The 21263-nt window shown below is 40.9% G+C and overlaps 4 protein-coding genes across 4 annotated transcripts; 1 reads left to right on the top strand and 3 right to left on the bottom strand.

The window, feature by feature from the left end:
• Nucleotides 1-9046: 9046 nt before the first annotated feature.
• On the top strand, nucleotides 9047-10999 carry J4E92_010881 (uncharacterized protein; the record flags this gene model as incomplete). The annotated part of the gene is made up of 4 exons (XM_051502215.1): nucleotides 9047-9118; nucleotides 9169-9304; nucleotides 9357-10462; nucleotides 10526-10999. 4 exons carry the CDS (start codon nucleotides 9047-9049, stop codon nucleotides 10997-10999), a joined length of 1788 nt encoding a protein of 595 aa, XP_051347594.1.
• A 248-nt stretch (nucleotides 11000-11247) lies between these two features.
• On the bottom strand, nucleotides 11248-12282 carry J4E92_010880 (uncharacterized protein; the record flags this gene model as incomplete). Its single annotated transcript, XM_051502214.1, has 1 exon — nucleotides 11248-12282. The coding sequence occupies one exon, from the start codon at nucleotides 12280-12282 to the stop codon at nucleotides 11248-11250; it is 1035 nt and encodes a 344-aa protein (XP_051347593.1).
• Nucleotides 12283-14408: 2126 nt separating this feature from the next.
• On the bottom strand, nucleotides 14409-17780 carry J4E92_010879 (uncharacterized protein; the record flags this gene model as incomplete). The annotated part of the gene is made up of 4 exons (XM_051502213.1): nucleotides 14409-14606; nucleotides 14664-15181; nucleotides 15232-17546; nucleotides 17611-17780. 4 exons carry the CDS (start codon nucleotides 17778-17780, stop codon nucleotides 14409-14411), a joined length of 3201 nt encoding a protein of 1066 aa, XP_051347592.1.
• An 831-nt stretch (nucleotides 17781-18611) lies between these two features.
• J4E92_010878 (uncharacterized protein) lies at nucleotides 18612-21133 on the bottom strand (the record flags this gene model as incomplete). Its single annotated transcript, XM_051502212.1, has 2 exons — nucleotides 18612-18657; nucleotides 18714-21133. 2 exons carry the CDS (start codon nucleotides 21131-21133, stop codon nucleotides 18612-18614), a joined length of 2466 nt encoding a protein of 821 aa, XP_051347591.1.
• Between the last annotated feature and the right edge of the window lie 130 nt (nucleotides 21134-21263).

Genomic DNA, 21263 nt, shown 5'->3' with positions numbered 1-21263 from the left:
AATATTTTTATATATTATCTCTAGTATATAAATACTATTATATAGATAGTAGTAATAATAAAGTTTTATTAAATCTACTACTATATTATAGTAAATATAAGGTATTTAGAAAATATATCTATATTAAAATTACTATATAGAGTTACTAAACTATCTTTTATTACTCTACTTTATATTAATATTCTACTATAATAAAAAAGTTCTATTAAAGCTAGTAAAGATGTAATATTACAGAACGTATCTCTAGATACTCTAGTAGAGTATTATACGTAATTAGAGCTCTTAACCTAGACCCTCTAGTCTAAGTTAGAATAACCTATCTACGTACGCCTACTTAATGTAGCTCTTAAGCCTGCTAAGGCTACACAGCGCCTTAGGCGCCTACTACCTTAGGTAGCTATCTAGCTAGTACCTTTATAATATATCTATATCTATACGCCTACCTATATCTATACGCCTATCTATACCTATACGCCTACCTACACCTATACGTCTACCTATATCTATACGCCTATCTATACCTATACGCGCTACCTTACACACTACGTAATACCTAGTTACTCTATACTATACGTATTACATTATATTACACGTATATACTAATATACTAAATATAGCTTTATATTTAGCTACTCTTATAGAAATGCTATTACTAGTAATATTATAATACTATTACTCTTAATATAGATAATTACTTTACTATATAAATACCTATACTAATATAAGACTTAACTAATATATTATACTACGCGCCTTATAAGTACTACTTAAGTAAGAAGAAAATACTTCTCTAGATTATTTTATACTTTTAGCGCCTCTAAAAATTCTAGTCTAGTATTACTTATCTTCTACTAGCTAATCTAAATAATTAACACCTTTATTAGATTATTCTACTACTTTATAAATATATTCTTAGCGCCTTTTAGCTTATCTATCTTTTATTAGCCTATACTACGTAGCTATACATACGCATATATATATACATACCTACTATATACCTACTATATACCTACTTACTTCTTTATATTCTTAAAGAACTACCTAAATAGACTAAGCTATTACTATAACTCTAGCTTTAATACGCTAGTTACCTTCTTATTATTCTTAGTAACCTTAGCTACCTTTCTATACGCAATTATCTCTACGCTTAGAGACTTAAAGTCTACCTTATTTACAATCTATATTAGGTAGCTTTCTAAATCTATACATAATTAGCTACTATATATATATATATATACTATAGAATACTTACTAGTTATAACTAGTTCTAGAATAGAAGAAGGCGTTATTTTGTTAATACTTTTAAATATTTAGAGATTTAGAGAATATTTAATATAGAATACTTCTTAGATTAAAGTTCTTATAAATACGCTATGCGCTTCTTTACTACTACTCTCTTACAACTAAACTACTCTCTTAGCTTTTTCTCTCTCTTTAGCTCTTTAGCTACTACGCTCTAATAATATATATATAACTTAAATTAACTTAGAATATCTACTATGTTCTAGCTACTTAACTTACACTTACTATACTTACGCTTTCTATTCTATTTATAGCTACTATAATTACGCGCTTACTACCTCTTCTTATACATAATTATACTAGTATAGATTAAGATAAGCTCTTAAAAGCTTTACTACTTAAAAAAGCTTTCTAAGTAAGCTTATAATATAATAATTTATCTTCTATTTATTTCTATACTTCTAAATATAATATATAACTATAAAATAGTTATTTTAATATAGTAGCTATTAGAGAATAGAAATACTATTATAGTTATAGTAAATAAAGAATAAATATACTAGTTCTATAAGTAGTATTTATATTAAACTATTACTATTACTCTATTACGTATACTAGTATAGAAATATAAGTATAATATAGTAAAGTAATATAGTATATAATTATAATATAGATATATTCTCTAAATATCTAATTTTATAGTAGGTAGTAGTATATATTCTTTTAAAAATTCTAGTAATTAAAACTAAACTATAAGGCCTAAAGCTTAATAGAGCTTAATAAAACGTACTAGAGCTTATTAGACTTAGATCTTACTATCTATATATATATTATCTTAGACTAAGAATACTATCTTAGTTATTCTTACCTTTTTAGGTTATATTAGTCTAGTAGTCTAAGACTATATTCTTATATAAACTATAGAGTTTAAGACTTCTAAGCTCTATAGACTTAGATTCTATAGAGAAAAAGAGATAAAATAGTATATATTCTATATACTCTTAGACTATTACTATATATTATCTTAGCTATTATAAAAGTTTTATATATATTAATACTATATCTAGAATAATAGAAATAAATAGAAAATAAATTATTATATTATAATCTTTCTTAAAAAGCTTTCTTAAGTAGTAAAGCGTATAAAATTTTATTTTAATCTATACTAGTAAGTTATATATAGTACTTTCTAAGAGTACTTTAAGAATATATTCTATATTATAAGCTCTAGTAAGATCTACTAAGCTTTATTAAACTTTAGATCTTATACTTTCTTAGAAAAGAATACTACTTTAATTACTTATTAATATCTACTTTACTATTATATTCTACTAGTTCTAGATTTAATACTTTATAATTTTATTTAGTATAAATATAATAAGTATTTACTTATATAAATTCTTTTCTATTCTATATTATATATCTAAATTAGAATTAAAACTATAAGTAGAACTACTTTACTTATTATTAAAAATTTACTTTTATTACTATAAGCTAGATATTAGTATATAAGTAGCTAGGTTTATATTTTTATTTAGTAATTCTAACTATTAGTTTACGTATAGTACTAAAGTAGACTTTAGTAAAGATTTTACTATTTTATATAGCTTAAAGTCTAGTTATAAGTAATTATAATATAACTATATTATAACTATATATCTAACTTAGACTAATACTTAATAGTTTATTAGTTAAAATAACTCTAGATATTATTATATACTAATTTAATAAAATATAATAAGTATATTTAGTAGAATCTTAATAGATAGAAGAGCTAGTAAGATATTAGTATATATTAATTTTAAAATATTTATAGATTAGTTAGCTCTAGAGTTTACTAGAGTACTAGAAGACTAGAGTACTAAAGCGCTAGAGCGCTAGAGCGCTAGAGCGTCTATACGCAGCTTATACGCGCGCTAAGTTAGTATCTTAGTAAATTAGTTAGAAATTATTTCTAGAATAATTCTTTTAAAATAATAACAACACTACTCTACTATACTACCTACACTACTAACTAAGCTACTAAATCTTACGCTACTTACTACGCTAAATTATAGTCTACTAAATTATAAGTATACTTTATAGTAATGTATAAAACGTTCTAAAATTATTTATTAATTAATTTTAATAAATTTTAGCCTACATTTAAGTAATTTCTATAGCTTAACTAGCTACTATTTAGTTACTTAGCCTTTACTATAAATACGTAAGATTAGCCTATTATCTATATAAGTTAGCTATACTATATAATTTATATTAGTAGTAGTCTTTATAGTATATAAATTATTCTTTAATTATTTTCTAAATAATTCTAACTATTCTTTTAGAGAAAGTTTACTAGCTATACCTCTCTTAGAAACTATCTACTTACTATCTATAGATTAATTATAGCTATAGCTAGGTAGGTTAGTATACTCTTTAACTAGCTAATTTAGCTTAAATTAAGTAAGTTTAAATTATTTTTTAATTATTTCTAAATTAATTCTACTTAGTTTTCTATACAAATATTATAGCTAACTATAATATAATTACTAACCTCTTTTTCTCTATTACTAAAGAGAATTTAGATTAATTATTAAATAATTTAGACAAAAAAGAAAAAGAAGAAAAAGATAAAAAAGAAGAAGAAGAGTAGAAATAAGAAAATAAAAGTACTATCTCTAGCTAAGAAAAAGAAAAAAATAAGAATAATAGCTTTTCTTAGAATACTATTTAGCTTAATAAAGATTAAACTTAAGTAAATTATTTCTTAAACGTTTCTAGATTATTTCTAACTAATATAGCTTAATTACAACCTTATAATAAATTATATCTAGAAGTATTTCTCTAATCTAGATAATAAATTTAACTTCTCTTACTAAGAGTATAATATAGAAAGCCTTAACGCTAAAAACTTAGAGAGTAAGCTTTATTTAAATTATTTCTTAAACGTTTCTTAATTAATTCTAATAAAATTTAGACTATACTTTCTTCTATAATAAGTTTACTATATATACTTCTTAGTAGTTCTTTTATAACCTTTTTAGAGAAACCTCTAAGCCTAAGAGTCTAGCTACTCTCTCTAAGTCTAATAGTAATAAGAATTAAAACTATAGTAGAATTATTTATAGAATAATTAAAAAATAATTTAAGAATAAATAGATATATAAAATAAATTTAATAAAACTATAACTCTAATTATATTCTTTATAAGTTTTAAAAAGTAGAGATATTATAATACTATTAATAAAGGCAATAAGCTATATTTTAGTAAGTAAAATATATATTAATTAAAGTTTAAATAGTAAAAAGAGGCTTATATTTAAATCTTCTACTTTAGTAGAATTTATATAGTAAAAGCTTATTATTTTTAAGTAGTAGGTAGTAAACTAATTAGAAATTAATTTTACTCTTTTTCTATTTTTTTTACTTATTTAAGAATACAAAGCGTAGCACCTCTAATAAGAGTTTAGTAGAGAGAGTAGCTAGTTAAATAGTAGGTTAAATTAGCTCTAGATTAATTAGAGAATAATTCTAAAGTTTATTTTAAATCTACTTCTTAGTAATAGTATTCTCTTCTACTACTCTAAAATTATTATAGCGCTTTATTACCTTTTAAAAAAAGTAATAGATAGTATAGTATATTTATAAAAGTATTACGCTAGCAGAATTTAGCGTAATAGAGTACTAGAGATAGGTTTTATAAATATATTTAATAAGGTTTAATCTTCTCTTATAGTGCTGCTAGAATTAGTTTAGAATTAATCTATAAAAAGTTCTAGGTAACTATTAGACTTATACTATAAAGACTTAAGAAGCTTTTATTATACTTTATATAATAAAAGAGTTCTTTATAAAAGATAATATATTTTCTCTTAGAGTTTTTAAGGTTAAACTTTATAAAGCTACGTAGAAGTATAGTAAGAGTAGTATATTAAGTATATATAAGCTAGAATAGTTAGTAATTAATTTAGAATTAGTTAGGTAGAGATAAACTTTATTAGAAAGAACTCTACTTACTATATTTAATATAGAAAAGATAGAATTAGAGAGTAAGATAGATTTTAGTAGATTTTATCTAGCGCTAAAAACTCTTTAATTATACTAACTATTCTAAGACTAGTTTAGTTACTTCTTAACTAGTTCTAGATTAATTTATACTAGAGGTAAACTTATAGCTTTTTTTCTTAGAGCTCTAACTTAGCTTTCTTAGTTTAGATTTAAAGTAACTTTTTTTCTTATTAAAGTTTTACTCTTTTACGCTCTCTTTTAAGCTTATACTTTTCTTCTTCTAAGTCTATATCTAAGTTAGAGTGTTCTCTACGTAGATTAGTTCTAGATTAATCTAGAAATAGTTATACTTATAGAGCTAGTAATAAATTAGCTCTAAGAGAGAATAAAGCTAAAGATAATAACTAGAATATTTATATATGTAAGCGCTGCGCTACTAGCTAGAAGCTTAGACGCTAGTAAGATTACTATCTTAATAGCCTAGGTAATTTAAGTAATTTAAGAATATTATCTTTTTTTTTATTCTCTTTCTTTTATTTCTTACGCTTTAAATAGTTTAGAATTAATCTATATATAGATAACTAAATACTTACTCTTTTCTTACCTTATATTATTATAAAAGTAGCTACTTAGGCTTAAATTTTACTTTAATTTATGCCTAACACTATACTTTTTATAGATCTTATATTTCTATATATTCTATAGATCTATCTATATAGCGCTAGGTAAAATTAGTTATAAAATAATTTAGAACTAATTTAATATATAGTCTAATACTAACTAGAAGCTTATATCTTAGACTAGTGTAATAGCTCTTTATATATACTTATTCTATAGCATTTATATAGAATTCTAGTATATTCTAAGTAGCTCTAGATATACTACTATAGTATATATTTAATTCTATAGTAATAATAAAGTTCTTCTTATTTTTTACCTATTCTTTAGCTATAGATATTAGAGCATTTTCTTAGAATAGTTTAGAAACGTTCTAGAATTAATTTAGACTACTTACTAATAAGTAGATTATATAACTTAAAATACTTAGTCTAGCTTACTATAGTAAGTAGCGCCTTTATTCTACTCTATAAAGAATCTTTAATATATAGTATACTAAAATAAGCTTTATTAATAGTGTAAAGAAAGTAAATAATATAGAATCTTATATAGTAGCTAAGGTAGTACTTCTAGTCTCTATTAAGCTAGTTAAGGCTAGTAAAGTACTTTCTAAATTCTAAGCTAAAATAAGCGTAAATTAATTATAAATTAATTTAACTTACTAGCTATCTACTTAGTATCTATATTAATAGTAATACTATAGAAACTATGTGCGTAGAGATACTGCTATTATACTAGCTAACTTAAATACTTCTTAATAGTCTAGAAAAAAGTAGTAAATACTTTTTAGTATATCTTAGAAAACTTAGTATTAGTAGTAAGGCGCCTAAATATAATAACTACGTAGATTAGCTATAGATTAATTTAGAAGTAATTTACATACTCTTTTTATAGCTCTTTAGTATAGTAGTAAAAAGAATTTCTCTCTAACTATTATAGTAGCGCTTAAAAGATATATTTACCTAAAAGGTCTCTTATTTTATAAGTAGTTTAGCTTACTTATTCTATACTTAGATAATAATATAGCTTTTACTAGCTAGTAAGATTTAGTAGATATATACCTGCGTAGATTAATTTAAAAATATTTAGAAAATAATTTAAATAGCGCTTATAGTAGTAGAGTTAGAATAATTTACTCTTCTCTTAAAAAGAACTCTCTCTAGGCTAGCGTCTAGAGAAAATATAATTAATCTTTAGATAGTAGCTATTCTTATAAAGTAGTCTTTATTTACCTAAGTAGTATAAAGTTTCTTAATTAATAAAACTTTATACTACCTTAAGTAAAAGGCAAACTAGTTAAACTATAAAAAGGTAGCTAAAATAGTTTAGAAATAATTTAGAATTAATATCTATAAAATAGCTTATATCTTATAGTATTTAGTATTAATATTAATTAGAATATATAAACTATATTCTTAACTAATTCTATATCTAGCTACTAAAGTAGAGAAAGTATATACTAGTATATACTAGTTAAAACTACTATAAAGTATAGAACCTGCTTAAAATATAAAGAGATAATAATATTAATTACTATATTATAGTTTTATAGAATAAGTTTACCTTAACTCTAGATATAGTTAGTACCTAAAATAGTTTAGAATTAATCTAGAAATATTCTTTAAGAACTTACTATAGTCTTTTAGGTATAAAATCTAAAGCTTAACTATATTATAGTTTTTATAAAAGCTCTTTACTCTACTATCTAAAAGAGCTTATAAGTAAGTAATATTAATTTTTAGTAGTACTCTCTAGATATAGTACTCTATATTACCTAGAGCGTAATTACTATAAGTAATAAACTAAGAGGTAGGCTCTATTACTTACTAGAATTAGTTAAAAATTATTTCTAAAATAGTTTAACTATATATACTATTAATTCTATCTAAAATAACTTTAGACTATAAGAACTCTCTCTATTAGTATAAATACTATTTCTAAACTAACGCTAAAGCCTATTAAAGTAGCTTCTAGCCTTTCTTCTCTCTTTATTCTACTTAATTTAGCTTATAGATATCTTTATCTACCTAAGTATTTTATATAAGCTTTTATCTATCTATAAGTAAGTAAAATTTTATAATTAATTTTAAATATATTTATATATCTTAATACTAGAGTACTTAAAAATCTATCTTAAGGTAGTTAAATTTAAGAAGAAGCTAAAAGTCTTCTTCTTCTTTACTTTACTAGCTCTATAGTATTAAAACTACTTATACTAGATTAGTTTTAAATTAATCTAAAAATAGTTTATATAAGCTACTTATACTTTTAGTATCTTATAATACTTTTTTAACTAAAGAATATTACTTATTTACTTTTAAAACTTAAATAATATAGGTATAGCCTTTAGAGTTTATACTAGAGTATTAGAGTAGATATATAGTATACTTAATAACTCTAGCTTCTAAGAAAGGCGCGCTACTATTTTTAGAAGTAAGTTAAACTATACTTTAGTTTAAATAAGTCTAAAATTATTCTAGAATTAATTTAACTATATACTTTAACTTAGTCTTTAATACTACTATTATTACTTTTACTAAGGCTAGATAAATATAAATTAAATTTCTTATAGATATTTAAGTTTAATATATTAAGATTAAGAAATTTAGGCTTAGTATTAAATATAAGTAAAAAAGGCTCTATATTATAATATAAGTATAATCTAGTTTAAATTAATTTAGAATAAATCTAAGAATTATTTAAATTAAAATTTTATTACTAAGTGCGCTAATTCTCTTAGGTAGTATAACGCTAGTATACTATGTTTTAAAAATTACTTATTTGCGTTAGCGTATGCTATGTTTTAGCGCGCTCTTAGTTAGATGGACTGTATGCACCTACGCCAGCCAACGCGATCTTCACAGTATCTACCATATCGCGCGAATAACACTAGGCTACGATGCACGTTGCTACTGAAAGCACATCTGGAGATGCATCGAAATGGAGAATACCATGGGGAGGTTGGTCTCGCCGTCTGAGTGGCTGGGTGTCGGCACAACGGCTACCCCGCGACATCGGGAGGGTTGACGCGCCCCACGTGGAACCCACGCGTTGAGATGCACTACATCTGTTGGCCATCGCGACTGGCTCGACCCACATACGGCTATGACGTGAACCACTATGTACCGCATCTCGCAATGCTAAAAACAACGAAACTTCACGACACACGCCTCCATTCATCACGTAGATATCTACAATGGCGCAAAAGAAAGACCTGTATGTTGGAACCGACAAGCACCGCTGGTGGAAAGAAGCGGTGGTATACCAGGTATGAACGACCCACCATTATGTCGATGCAGACATTGACACCGATACCAGATCTACCCTGCTTCGTTTCTAGACAGTAATGGTGATGGCTGGGGTGACGTCCCTGGCATCACCCAGAAGCTTGATTACCTGAAAGACCTCGGTGTTGATGTGATATGGCTATCGCCAATCTACAAGAGCCCACAAGGTGGGTCCTGAATGTTCAAAATGTATGCCATGCACATACTGACCTTTTGTAGCGGACATGGGGTACGACATTGCAGACTACGAGGACATCGATCCCAGCTATGGCACATTAGCCGATGTTGACAACCTCATCAAAGAAGTCAAAAAGCGTGACATGAAGCTCGTCATGGACCTTGTCGTCAACCATACATCGGAAGAGCATGCATGGTTTCTGGACTCGCGCTCATCGAAGGAATCATCAAAACGCGACTGGTATATCTGGAAGCCTGCGAAGTACGATGCCGACGGAAATCGCCTGCCTCCAAACAACTGGGCGCAGATCCTAGGAGAGGCCAACTCTGCGTGGACCTGGGACGAGAAGACTCAGGAGTACTACCTCTCGCTCTTTACGCCCGAACAGCCGGATCTCAACTGGGAAAACCCCGATGTGCGCGCAGCCGTACATGATATTCTGCGCTTTTGGCTCGACAGGGGTGTCTCTGGATTCCGCATGGATGTCATCAACATGATATCGAAGGTACAGACGTTCCCCGACGCGGCCATTTCGGTCAAAGACAACAAGTACCAGCCCGGTGACAAGTACTACGCCAACGGCCCAAGACTACACGAGTGGTTGAAGGAACTTCGGCGTGACGTGCTCTCGAAATACGATACGCTCACTGTCGGAGAAATGCCATTCGTCCGCGATGATGACGAAGTCATCAAAGTCGTTGGTGCCGAAAACGAAGAGCTGAACATGATCTTCGTCTTCGACTTGGTTGATATCGACAACGTACCGGGCGATTTCAAGTATACCCTACAGCCATGGGATGCGCGGGACCTGAAGAAGATCGTAAACCGGCTGCAGCGCCTGATGCTCGAGCGCGACGGCTGGAACTCGCTCTACGTGGAAAACCATGACCAGCCCCGAAGTGTAAGCAGGTTTACCGATGACAGCGACCAGTGGCGCGAGTATGGCGCAAAATTGTTGTGCTTGATGCAAACTACCCTCGCTGGAACGTTGTATGTCTACCAAGGCGAGGAGATTGGCATGCGCAACGTGCCTAAAGAATGGAAACCCGAGGAGTACAAGGACATTGAAAGCATAAACTTCTTCAAGAAGTACCGCGACCTCTACCCCGGCGATGCTGAAAAGCAGGCCTTAGCAGCCAAGATCATGGTAAGTCCAGGGTGCACGATAGGAAATGAGACATAAGCTGACTACTTATTCTTATCTACACAGCAACGCAAAGCTCGCGACAGCGCCAGAACACCCATGCAATGGGACTCATCCGCCCAAGCCGGTTTCACCAGCGGAAAGCCCTGGATGCGCGTCAACGACGACTATCCTAGCGTCAACGCCGCAGCTCAACTCGCAAACCCCACACCTTCGCCCGGTATGCTCTCCGTGCGCGCATTCTGGAAGCGCGGTCTCGAGTGTCGCAAGGAGAACAAGGACGTCTTCGTGTATGGCGATTTCGAGATGCTTGATATGGAGGATCAGAAGGTCGTTGCGTATCGGCGGTGGAGTGAGAAGAATGCGTTTATTACTGTGCTGAACTTCAGTGGAGAGCAGATGGTGTGGGAGAAGATGGGTGATCTGAAAGTGAAGAAGTGGGTTGCTGGCAACTATGACGAGAGGCAGTTGGATGAGAAGGCGAAGAGTGGGAAGCTGGAGTTGAGGCCTTGGGAGGCCGTGCTGGGTATGTTGGAGTGAGGGCTGACTCAGTGGCAAGGATGGAGCTGTGTTGTTTTCAAAGCTGCCGCCTGTTTGAGAATATGAGAATCACTGATAGAAAGAGTTGCTTCGTCTGATTCAAGCAAACATAGGGATCAAAGGAGCTTGCAAAAGAGTAAAAGTTTCAAGTAAAATGATGAATTAAAAGTCATATCTCGAATCCTAACGTTCGTCCAATCCAGAGTCTAATGTACAAGAAGCATGCGTGATGCTTCAGCTACGGATGCTTAGTAGTGGGAGCCAGAGCCAGAGCCAGAGGCGCCGCCGGAAGCACCACCTCCAACTGAGCCAGAGCCACCAGCACCGGCACCGGCACCACCGCCAACAGATCCGGAAGCACCGCCACCAACAGAGCCGCCAACACCAGCACCAGCGTTACCACCAGCACCGGCACCGACACCAGCACCGCCGTGAACACCACCTCCTACAGAGCCGCCAACACCGGCACCAGCACCACCGTGAGCACCGCCGCCGACGCCAGCACCAACACCGGCACCACCGTGAGCACCGCCACCGACACCAGCACCAACACCGCCGTTGGCACCACCGCCGACAGAGCCGTTTGCTCCACCACCGACTGAGCCACCGACGCCGGCACCAGCTCCTCCTCCAACGCCAGCACCAGCACCGCCGTGGGCACCTCCGCCAACGGAGCCACCGACACCAGCACCAGCTCCTCCTCCTACACCGGCACCAGCACCTCCGTGAGCGCCGCCGTTGGCACCTCCGTGAGCACCACCGCCGATTCCGCCCATGAGGCCGCCGAGGCCACCGAGTCCGCCCTTGCCAGCGCCGCCAAGTCCGCCCATGAGGCCACCGAAGCCGCCGAGTCCGCCCTTGCCACCAGCAGCACCTCCAGCACCAGCAGCGCCGCCAATGCCGGGAATGGCAAGGCCACCACCGATGCCAGGGAGCTTGCCACCAGCAGAGCCACCGAGTCCAGGAAGCTTGCCGCCGCCGGGCATGAAGCCACCGATCATGCCACCGAGGCCGCCCTTGCCTCCAGAAGAGCCACCGAGTCCAGGAAGACCGGCACCAATGCCGCCACCGTAGCTGGGCTTTCCACCGCTGCCGCTGCTGGGAGTCTCATCGGAAGCACCAGAGTCGTAGCTGGGGCCTGAGCTGGAGCCAGATCCGTAACTGGGAGAAGTTCCAGTGGTGATGGGAGCAGCTGGGGTGGTGCCAGAGCCGGAGCCGTAGTTGGTAGGGAGAGCAGTAGCGATGCTAGCGATAGCAAGAACCTGAGCGATTTGGAACTTCATGTTTGCTGTTGTAGATTGATTGATATGTTTGACGAAAAGTCGAGTATTGGACGATTGGCGATATGAGATCGAGTAAAAATGTGATAGAAGTGAAGTGCTCTGCACAAACGATAGTAAAGACTAATAAAGTCGAGTATAGAGTAGTAACGAAAGTGTTGTTGGTTGCTGAAAGCGAAAGTGTGAAGTAGATGAGATCAAAGCTGATGCCTTTTTACTTTTGGCGCAGGGAACATGAGGTCTTATACTCGAGGGTTCTGAGTCGCATGGTAGACCTTTCGTAGGTAGTAGACAGCCGTAGTCAGTGACCAGAGTGGCCCCTGAGCATGATGGTGGCGAGCCTCACAGTAGCTTCGTTTCGAAACATAGTGACTCTATTGAAAGAGTGATGAAGGGTTGTCTAGATTGTCTGTTTCACGCTATCTGCTGCGGGATCGACGGCAGGTAGACGGGAGATGCCTGAGCTGCGCAGGGTAGAGTGAGGGTAAAGCAGGTTAGAGTTGCGGGAGATGCCCCGATGTGCGCAGGGAGGGAAGGTTAGCCTGGCTTCTCCGCACCGTGCGAATGTGCAGCCTTGCGGCCTTGAAACTAAAGTGGGTTGAGCTCGGGTCGTTCGAGGGGAAAATAGTAGCATTAGCGCATCCTTTATTCGTGATGTCGTCGAGTCGCACACCGATGTGGGTGGTAGCGCAAGCAGGAGTTCGTGAGGTCGGCTATCTTGGCTGCAGTCAGGTGGTGGGATCCGCCGTTCCAGGAGCGCCGCTAGGCTTGTTTCAGCCACCACCAGCACCATCGCGACTGACATCCGTCATCCTCCGCCTCTCCCAACAGAGATTCTCATCAGCAGCTGCGATAACGAAGAGACGTCGCATCGAAAATAGCTACACAATGCTTACCTCTGTCCAGGTACACCGCGGCAGCCGGCTAAATCGATCCGGCCTGTGCGCCATAGAGTTTGAAGTGGTACCTGAGCTTGCCGACCGACGACTTTGGCCTAGGACTGCCCGACTACTCAAGCTTTAATTGCGCATGAGCCTCTTCCTTACTAACTACCCGGCAACATTCGCATCGTCGTTTCTGGCACATCCCTTTTGGGGTTCGGAGACCCTGTCGTCCGTTGCAAACAAACAAATAAGTTTATGCTACGGTTCTGGATCCCTGGAGATCTGCCATCATACCCAGATACGGTGATGCTTGGATGTTTCGCCAATCGCATTCCAGCTGCTAGGATTCGATTTCGTCCTTGGAAAGACTGGTGCTGATGACGAGATTCGTGACAACGTGACGAGATGGACTGGCCGGTCTATCGAACGCGGAACTTACCTTCGCACGAAGCCGCGGACCTGCGTCGTGGGTGTCCCCTATTCTCGTTTCGAGACCATTCCCAGCGGCGTCTCCACAGCGAAGAAGCCTATTCCATGCGTCCAGACACTCGAAGTGGAGTCATAGTCACAGTGGCTCTTCGCTGTCGTGACTCGGCCTGGCAACGCCAACGCCAGCTTGCCTGACAGGCTGGAGCCGCACTTGCCAGTTCGGTACTTGTCGACAAGAAGACAACTACTCAGTATGTTTCGACGAGCCCACTTGAAAGAGCTGCGCACAATGTTCTCCTTCACCGCCACTGCTCGATGTGGCCAACCTGACATCCATTACCTAACGACGAGAAGCTACTCAACGGAATATGCTCTTACCGCCCAATGCAGTGCAGAGGTCTGACAACCAGCCTCGCACACCGGCATCTTGCAGTTAGAGTGCGCGAAGATCCCAATCGAACACCGCACTAGTCCAGGAAGACACCGATACCCTCATCACTGCTGTAGCCAAAGTCACGGAATCCCAGGTACCTGAACTATTGATTTGTATAGGCTTTGTTACCCGTGTGTGCTGTCAAACTTTGAGATTATCCGACGGGTATCGAAACACTAACTGCTCCATCAACGCCATCGCAAACCCAAAACAATCCAACAAAATCATCGTCGTCCATTGCACTGTATCCGTCCTATACCTCGCCATCAATGACGACACCCAGTTTAGTGGTGTCGCACTGATTGGTATAGTCTCCGTCTCTTTCTTTCTACTCAATGTCCTTGCTCCCTTCCACGGGCCAAGGACCTAGAGCCTTGTAGAATCTATCGGCGCGCATACTTGCTGCTCCCCATGCCACTAGAAACAAAGTCTGATGTCTCTGCCTTCTTCGCTGACCCGGTATTCTGCCAGCAGTGCTCGATCACGGGGGCGCGTCTGGAAGGTGTGGTGACGGGAGTCTTCGGTCCTGGTGTGCTCGAGCCGGGGACATCATCGAAGCTGGGGGCGCCCCTTTTGCAGACCTAGAACGCATGTATGTTAGCAATGCACTGAATAGATATTGTTTAGGATAATGTTACCTTGACATGAGAGCCGTGGAACCATTGCCCGTGTGCTTTGTCGAATTCACGCTCGCAGTGCCAGCACGTAATCGACTCTGCCTTCGGCTTTGTCTGCTTCGGCTGCTGGTACCCAGTCAAACCGAGCTTACCCAGAAGGCTTTTCTTCTTCTCGGGGGTCCATTTCGCGAAGTCATCGCACCCGTCGAGATGGTCGCGGCAGGCATCCTGGCTATCCGTCACCAAGAAACGATACTTGCAGGCACATGTATCTTTCGGGGGCTTCTCTGGGGTCGCCTTCGCTGGGGCGGGCGCGATTGTAGGCGCCTTGGTGGGTTGGACCACCTGCTCCTCAAGCCGGTCAAAAGTGTCATCAATGGCCTTAGCCAGCTCTTTGACGTCGGGATGAGCCTCCACAAGTGCAGGAACAAACTTCTTCAAGAACTCCCACTGGTGATCGAACGTTCCTTCCAGCTCATACCGTCCACGACGTATCTTCATCGCAGTCTCAAGGTCACCCAGGTGCTCCGCAGGCCTGACTATCAATTAATTAGTAGGGGTATTTTGGTAAAGAATATTCTGAGCTTACATTCAGAGTCGCGTCGCATTCTGGCCCTTATCTCTGGAAGGCGATCGTTCAAAGGCTTGCCCAACCTCTTCAGGACGGATGGCAGGCACATGTTGACGTTTTCGATGATGCCGTAGACTGCATTCCACTCATTTGTCATGGAAAGGATTGTCTCTTGCTGTGAATCGACAAGGACTTTCAGACCATCGGTTGAGGATGGTTGCTTGTTGAGCTTGGCCATGTCGAGGTCTTTACGCAGTGCTTCAAGCTCCTCATCTTTGCGGGCTATGACAGCGGTGTGTTGGGTGTGGAGTGAGCCAATCTCTGATTCCTTGCCAGAGATGGCAGTGGCGTGCTCGGTGTGGATTGAGCCAATCTCTGATTCCTTGCCAGAGATGGCGATGGCGTAGTCGTCGTGGGCTTTCTTGAGCTCTGCATCCTTGCGAGCGATAGTAGCGGCGTGCTCGGTGTGAAGTGAGCCAATCTCTGATTCCTTGCCAGAGATGGCAGCGACGTGTTTGGTGTTGAGTGTGCCAATCTCTGATTCCTTGCCAGAGATGGCGATGGCGAGTTCGTAGTGTGCTTCCTGCAGCTCTGCGTTCTTGAGATTGATCGCGGTAGCAAGTTCGGCCTGTGAAATTTCCAGCTTCTCAGCTTCATCGGCCTTTTGGTCCCTAGCCAGATCGAGCTCTTTGCGCAGCTCCTGTATTTGGCTTTCATGGCGAGATACGATGTCGTCAAACTCCTTCTCCTTGTCGGCCACGTCAGCGATGTGCTTGGTGCGAGAATCTTCCAGCTCCTGGGCTTTGGCGTTCTTTTGCCGAGTGACCAAATCGAGCTGTTGACGAAGCTCACGCATTGCGTCATCATGGCTAGATACAAGAGCGTCAAGCTCTTTGACTTTGTTGTCCTTTTGAAGCTTAACCGAATCGACCTCTTCACGAAGCTTTTGCGTTTCGATTCCATGGCGAGTGATGATCGCAGCTTCAGACTGGTGTTTGGCTTCGAGCTGCCTATCTTTAGCGGTGATGGCGACAGCATGTTCGGCGCGTAATCTTTCGAGCTCCGCATCTTTGGCGTTGATTGTAGCAGCGAGATCGTTGCGCAAGCCTTCATCCTTCTTCTCTTTGGTTGAGAGAGCGACTTGATACTTCCTACGATGCTCCTGCATCTCCTTGCTCTTACGAGAAATAGCGTCCCTGTTTAGCTGTTTGAGTTCTCTCAGGTCCTTCTCCTTGTTGGAGACGACATCTGCGTGTTGCTCTTTGAGAGCCGAGATTTCATCTTTGAGCTGGCGAGCGAACTCGTGGGCAGCGTCCAGATCGTGAGTCTTCTTCTCGAGACCATCTTCACCGTTCAACTGCTCTTTGGCTGTATTCAACTTCGTCTGAAGTTGATGGCGCTCAGTCTCAAGGTCTGCACGCTCGCGTTCCAGACCACTCATCTGACCTTTGACATCCTGAAGCTCTTCCTCGATAGCGTCGGCTCGCTCGTTCGCCTCTTGTGTGGACTGACGCATAAGCTGGATCTGGTCCTCGAGTCTCGCCACTCTTCCGGAACTGGTGGTGTGGTTGACATCAGCCCGTCGCAGCTCAATCTTACATCGGCGTAGTGACTCCTCGATTTTCAACTTGTTGGCGGTCACCTTTTGCAGTAGCACCTTCGATCGTTGACAGTCATCGGTCAAGTCAGCTGCGTTGGTTAAAGCCGTGTCGAGTTCCGCATCCTTGTGGCGAAGCTCTTCAAACATGTTGTTGTTCTCGTCCTCAAGTGCACCGATCCGGGTGTCCTTCTTTCTACTGGCTCGTCTAACAGAAGAATGAACATGTTTCAGCTTGTCGATGTTGTTGGCGTGATGTGTGATGTGTGTGGAGGGTGCGGCGAGGTCAGTGAAGAGAGATGTGATCACGTTATCCAGTGCAGTAACCGATGGCGAGAGCTTGTTGTTCTTGAACGCGAGCTGGACCTGTTCTAGTTGTTCTTGATCCAGGCGGTTCTCGACCTTGCGTAGGCGTCGACTAAACGAGTTCCGGGTGATGACATGGAGATGCTTTCGCGGCATGTTGGAGGCTAACTTCCTGGCGTCCGAAAGATCTGCTTTCTTCGAGAGGCGTTTACTGAATTTCTTCTCTTTGGTGACATTGCTCTCGAGCGACTTTAGACCTATGTCTATCTTATTGAAGCAATAGATCATCTTCGATTCCAGCGAGTGTATTGCCTTGAGGACGATAGAGGTGCCAAGCGTGAGATCGAATCGACGGTTCATGCCGGGGTGACGAGGAGCAAGGAAGAAAAAGTAGATGAAGGTGAATGCACCACAAAGTAGAGCCATTCGCCTAAAGTTTGGTTTCCTGAGTCAGTATATATGTCACACACCGTTCACGCCTGGGTACTACTTACAGCTCGGCGATGCTATCTTCGGAAGGATGCTTGTGCAGCTGCAGCTCGAAGAAATCGATGTGTAGGATACCGCGGAACAGAATGTCACAGATGTCGTGGGCGACAGTGACATTGGATAGCACGCCGTAGAGGAGGCCAAACACTAGAAGCATCTGCTCCCAGAAATTCATGATGGCGGTGGGGTGCGCGAAGCGCAAACAAAGTAATTGAGTGTATCAGGAGTAATCAGGAGATGAGTGAAGTAGTAGGACTTCAAGATATGAGGAAAAGGTGGGTATGTCGAGTGGTAGTGTTGAGGGAGGCAGGGTCGCTGGATCGCGACACCAAATTTGCTATCGCGGAACAAAGTATCGGCTGTGCGAAATAAGCGAGGCGGTGTTGCGTCATTGGATCAGGTGAGCTCAAGATCAGATGGTGGAGAAGTGAAAGTGAAAGTGAAAGAGCGCGCAGTTTGCGTTCGATCGGTGGCCCGCGCGGATTAGGCAGGAACGAGTGGTGGTGACCGGCCATAATTATTGACAAGGTGCTGAATTTAATCCGCTGTAATTGACAAGACGATATAGACTTTCTCATGAGAAGTAGCCTGTAGAAGTAATGCTTGAATGTAGAATTGGTGTTGAAAATGTAAGAGGCATTAGAGAACGAGGAAGACTGGACAGAGAAGTTCAAAGCATACAAACGCGAACAAGCACGTGTCATAGTGAACGCTCTTCTTTAAGCGTAAGATACCACATACTCTCGCGTCAGCTGTAGAAATGCGTACCAAGATATATCCTTCGTTTGCCATGTCTGCCAATGGAGAGTCGTGTGCTCTCAAGGGTCACGCGAACTACAGAAGTGCGAACGACGAGTAGATAGCGTGTTTGAGCGTTTGCTGCGGTGAGCACAAGTACGATATGAACTGATGAATGATGAAGATGATGCAACGTAAAATAGCTCTTGGTTCACTATGAAAAGGCCAAGTTTCTCCAAGAACTCGACCGAGAAGATGAATAAGTCTATCAAGGATTCGCTAATGCTAAACATGCGTCGACTGCAAGACCGACCCTAGACAATCATTAGTATCTGGCAACATGCATGGAATGAATCGTGAAAGAACTTACCGGCCCTCTTTCTGCCGCACGACATCGTCGATGACATCCCGGTCCAGCTGGGGAAACATGCCTGTCAGCGTCTCGACTACGACCTTGTGTTCTTGCCGTTGTATGCGCCTCGCTTCCTCTGCTTCAGCTGAAGCCTGTCGCGCTGCGGCGTCTTCAGCCGTCAACCTCTGCCTTTGTCGGTCTTCGTCATGCGACGGGCGTTGCTTCTCGCTCATGTTGCCGGGAAACTCTGTTGACGCACGTGGCGGTAATTGTGGTTTCTGGGCCGCTGCAGGTCCAGACGGATGGTTTGCATCGTTGTCGGAGAAAATACGACCAATGGTGCTGAGCGGCCGTTGTATTGTTCGCAGTAGGCCTGCAACGGCTGCGTTCTCTTCCTCTGGCTGCTCCGCTTCGGACTTGCGATCCTTCAGACTTGTTGACCGTCTCGGCCCTGCGGTCTCTGCCTCCATGGAGTTTCTTTGTGTAAGCTCTGGTCGCAATGGCGTTGTCTTTTCCGCTATATGATGATAATGGGGTGATGGCATACGCTTGTGGCCAGGCGCAGTAGGATGCAATAATGCGGATGATGATGAAGATTCGGCCTCTTCAGCTGCGTGACGCTCAGCGATGGCCGAAACGGCTGCTTCGACATTCTTCTCAAAGTCCTCGTCGGTCACTGTCAATGACGTCTTATCGAGACCCTCGATGAACTGGATGGCGCCCATCAGCGATGATATGTAGTAGCCAGCTTCTCCACCAAGCTTGTCTTGATTCCGGAACCGCAAAATGTATTGTACGTTGGAGACGAGATGATCGGGGTTCGCTTGTAGTACTGTGTAAATGAGCAGTGGTACGAAAGCATCGGCTGATTGATCGGAGTTTGACGTCCGCAGAAAACCAAAGATGACCTTGCAGCAGTTCAAGATGCAGATAATCTTGTCCCTAGGCGCCCGGTAGCTTTTGATCTTCAATAGCTCCTGCTGGGCGAGATGCAAAAACTTGCGACCCTTGTCGCCTACCGGTTTGATGTCCAGATGCTCCTCGCTGACCCATTTGTATATGCGCACCTTCTGCGCCAAGACTTCGTCTCGCTCTACATCCTCTTGGTGCTGCCCCCTTCGGCCTGGTCCAGGCGGTTCCTGTCTCCGTCGACCCTTACGTGGTGATGCCGGCTCTGGGGGAGGAATCGCAGGCGAGAAGGTTTGTGTGTATAACCGATTCATGACCAGTTTCTCCATGCCTTCTCTCGCGTTGTCGAACTCGGCGTCTGAGACGGTCCGCCAAACTTCACACTGTGCCATCTTCTTGCTGATGAATTCGAGAAAGTCGCCTATGATCTTGACTTGCTCATGTACCATCCATTGCTTCTTTCCAAACTCGAGCAGGAAAGAGCGCAGAAACTTGGCAACGGGGTCTGCTGTGCGATGGCGTAGTTGTTCGAGGAAGCGGTGGAAGTCGAAGGGTAGGTCTGGTTCGGGCTCGGGTGCTGGCTGTGCTGGCTTGTACTTCGAGGCATGTGCGCTGGGCGATGAAGGTTCGGCGAATGATGTGCCGGTGCCGACGCGATGTAGGGAGGATGTGCGAGGAGGTGGTGATTGGAGCGGGGCGGTCGAGGCTGAATCGTCAGCCGGAATGGGCAAGGGCTTGTCGAGCGGCACGAGACTTGATCGTCGCGGGGGGTACGGCGTCGACGGCGACTCCAGCATGGGGTTTGCAATCTCCAATCTAGGCGACATGATCTCGTTCTCGCCAGGCCCACCGTCCCCTTGGAACTGATCCATGATGCTCTGTATCTCCTCCTGCGAGTTGTCTACCGCGTCGCCTGTGCCGTCATGGTTCGTCCCATAGTCGTCGGCCGCAGCATCTTCCGAGTTCCTCCCGCTCGATCGTTCCTGCGACATTGGGGATGTGGTTCGGCTGGGCACGTTGCTGGTTGTGAGGTATTTGTCGTCTTTTGGCGGTGGAGGAGGAGGCGACGGCGATTGTACGGGCGCTTTCCCTGCTGATTTCTCGCTGAGCTCCGGCGGCGGTGTTGATGCTCGGTCCAGCGTTGTGTTCTCTGTCTTGGTGGTGAGCTCGTCTATCGGCGCGGTAGATGGCGCCTGCGCAGCTTCTGTGTCCTTCTCTTGGGGTTCCTCGAGACCTGTTGGGGCAGCATTCGTCTCCTCTGATGTTTCAGGTGCCTTCTCTACCCCATCTGTCGGCTCTTCCTTGCCAGCATGCCCCTCGTCTTGGGCCTCGACATGGCTAGGCTGCCCCGCGTCCGTCGCCGTGTTCGCGTCATCCGTCGGTGCTTTCGACTCTGCAGGCTGCCCTACGGAAGGCGCGCTCTGGTTGCTCGTGGCTACATCGTGCTGGTCGTTCAGCTTGTCTAGCTCCCTTTCGGCGTGGCTGTCGTGGGCTGCATCGGGTTGCGGAGTTGCGTTCGGGGGAGACATAGACCGAGTGCGACGGGAGATTATGGATGGGTTGTGGGTGGTTGATCAAGCGTCCATGGGTCTGGAACAGAGCTCACAACAGCTCTCGCAGGGAGAATATAAGTCAAGTGCTTGGTGATTGACGTCTGCT

The sequence above is a fragment of the Alternaria infectoria genome, assembly GCF_024043175.1.
Source record: "Alternaria infectoria strain BMP 0036 chromosome Unknown scaffold_45, whole genome shotgun sequence".
Classification (NCBI taxonomy): domain Eukaryota; kingdom Fungi; phylum Ascomycota; class Dothideomycetes; order Pleosporales; family Pleosporaceae; genus Alternaria; species Alternaria infectoria.
This window is presented reverse-complemented; position numbering and strand designations above follow the sequence as displayed.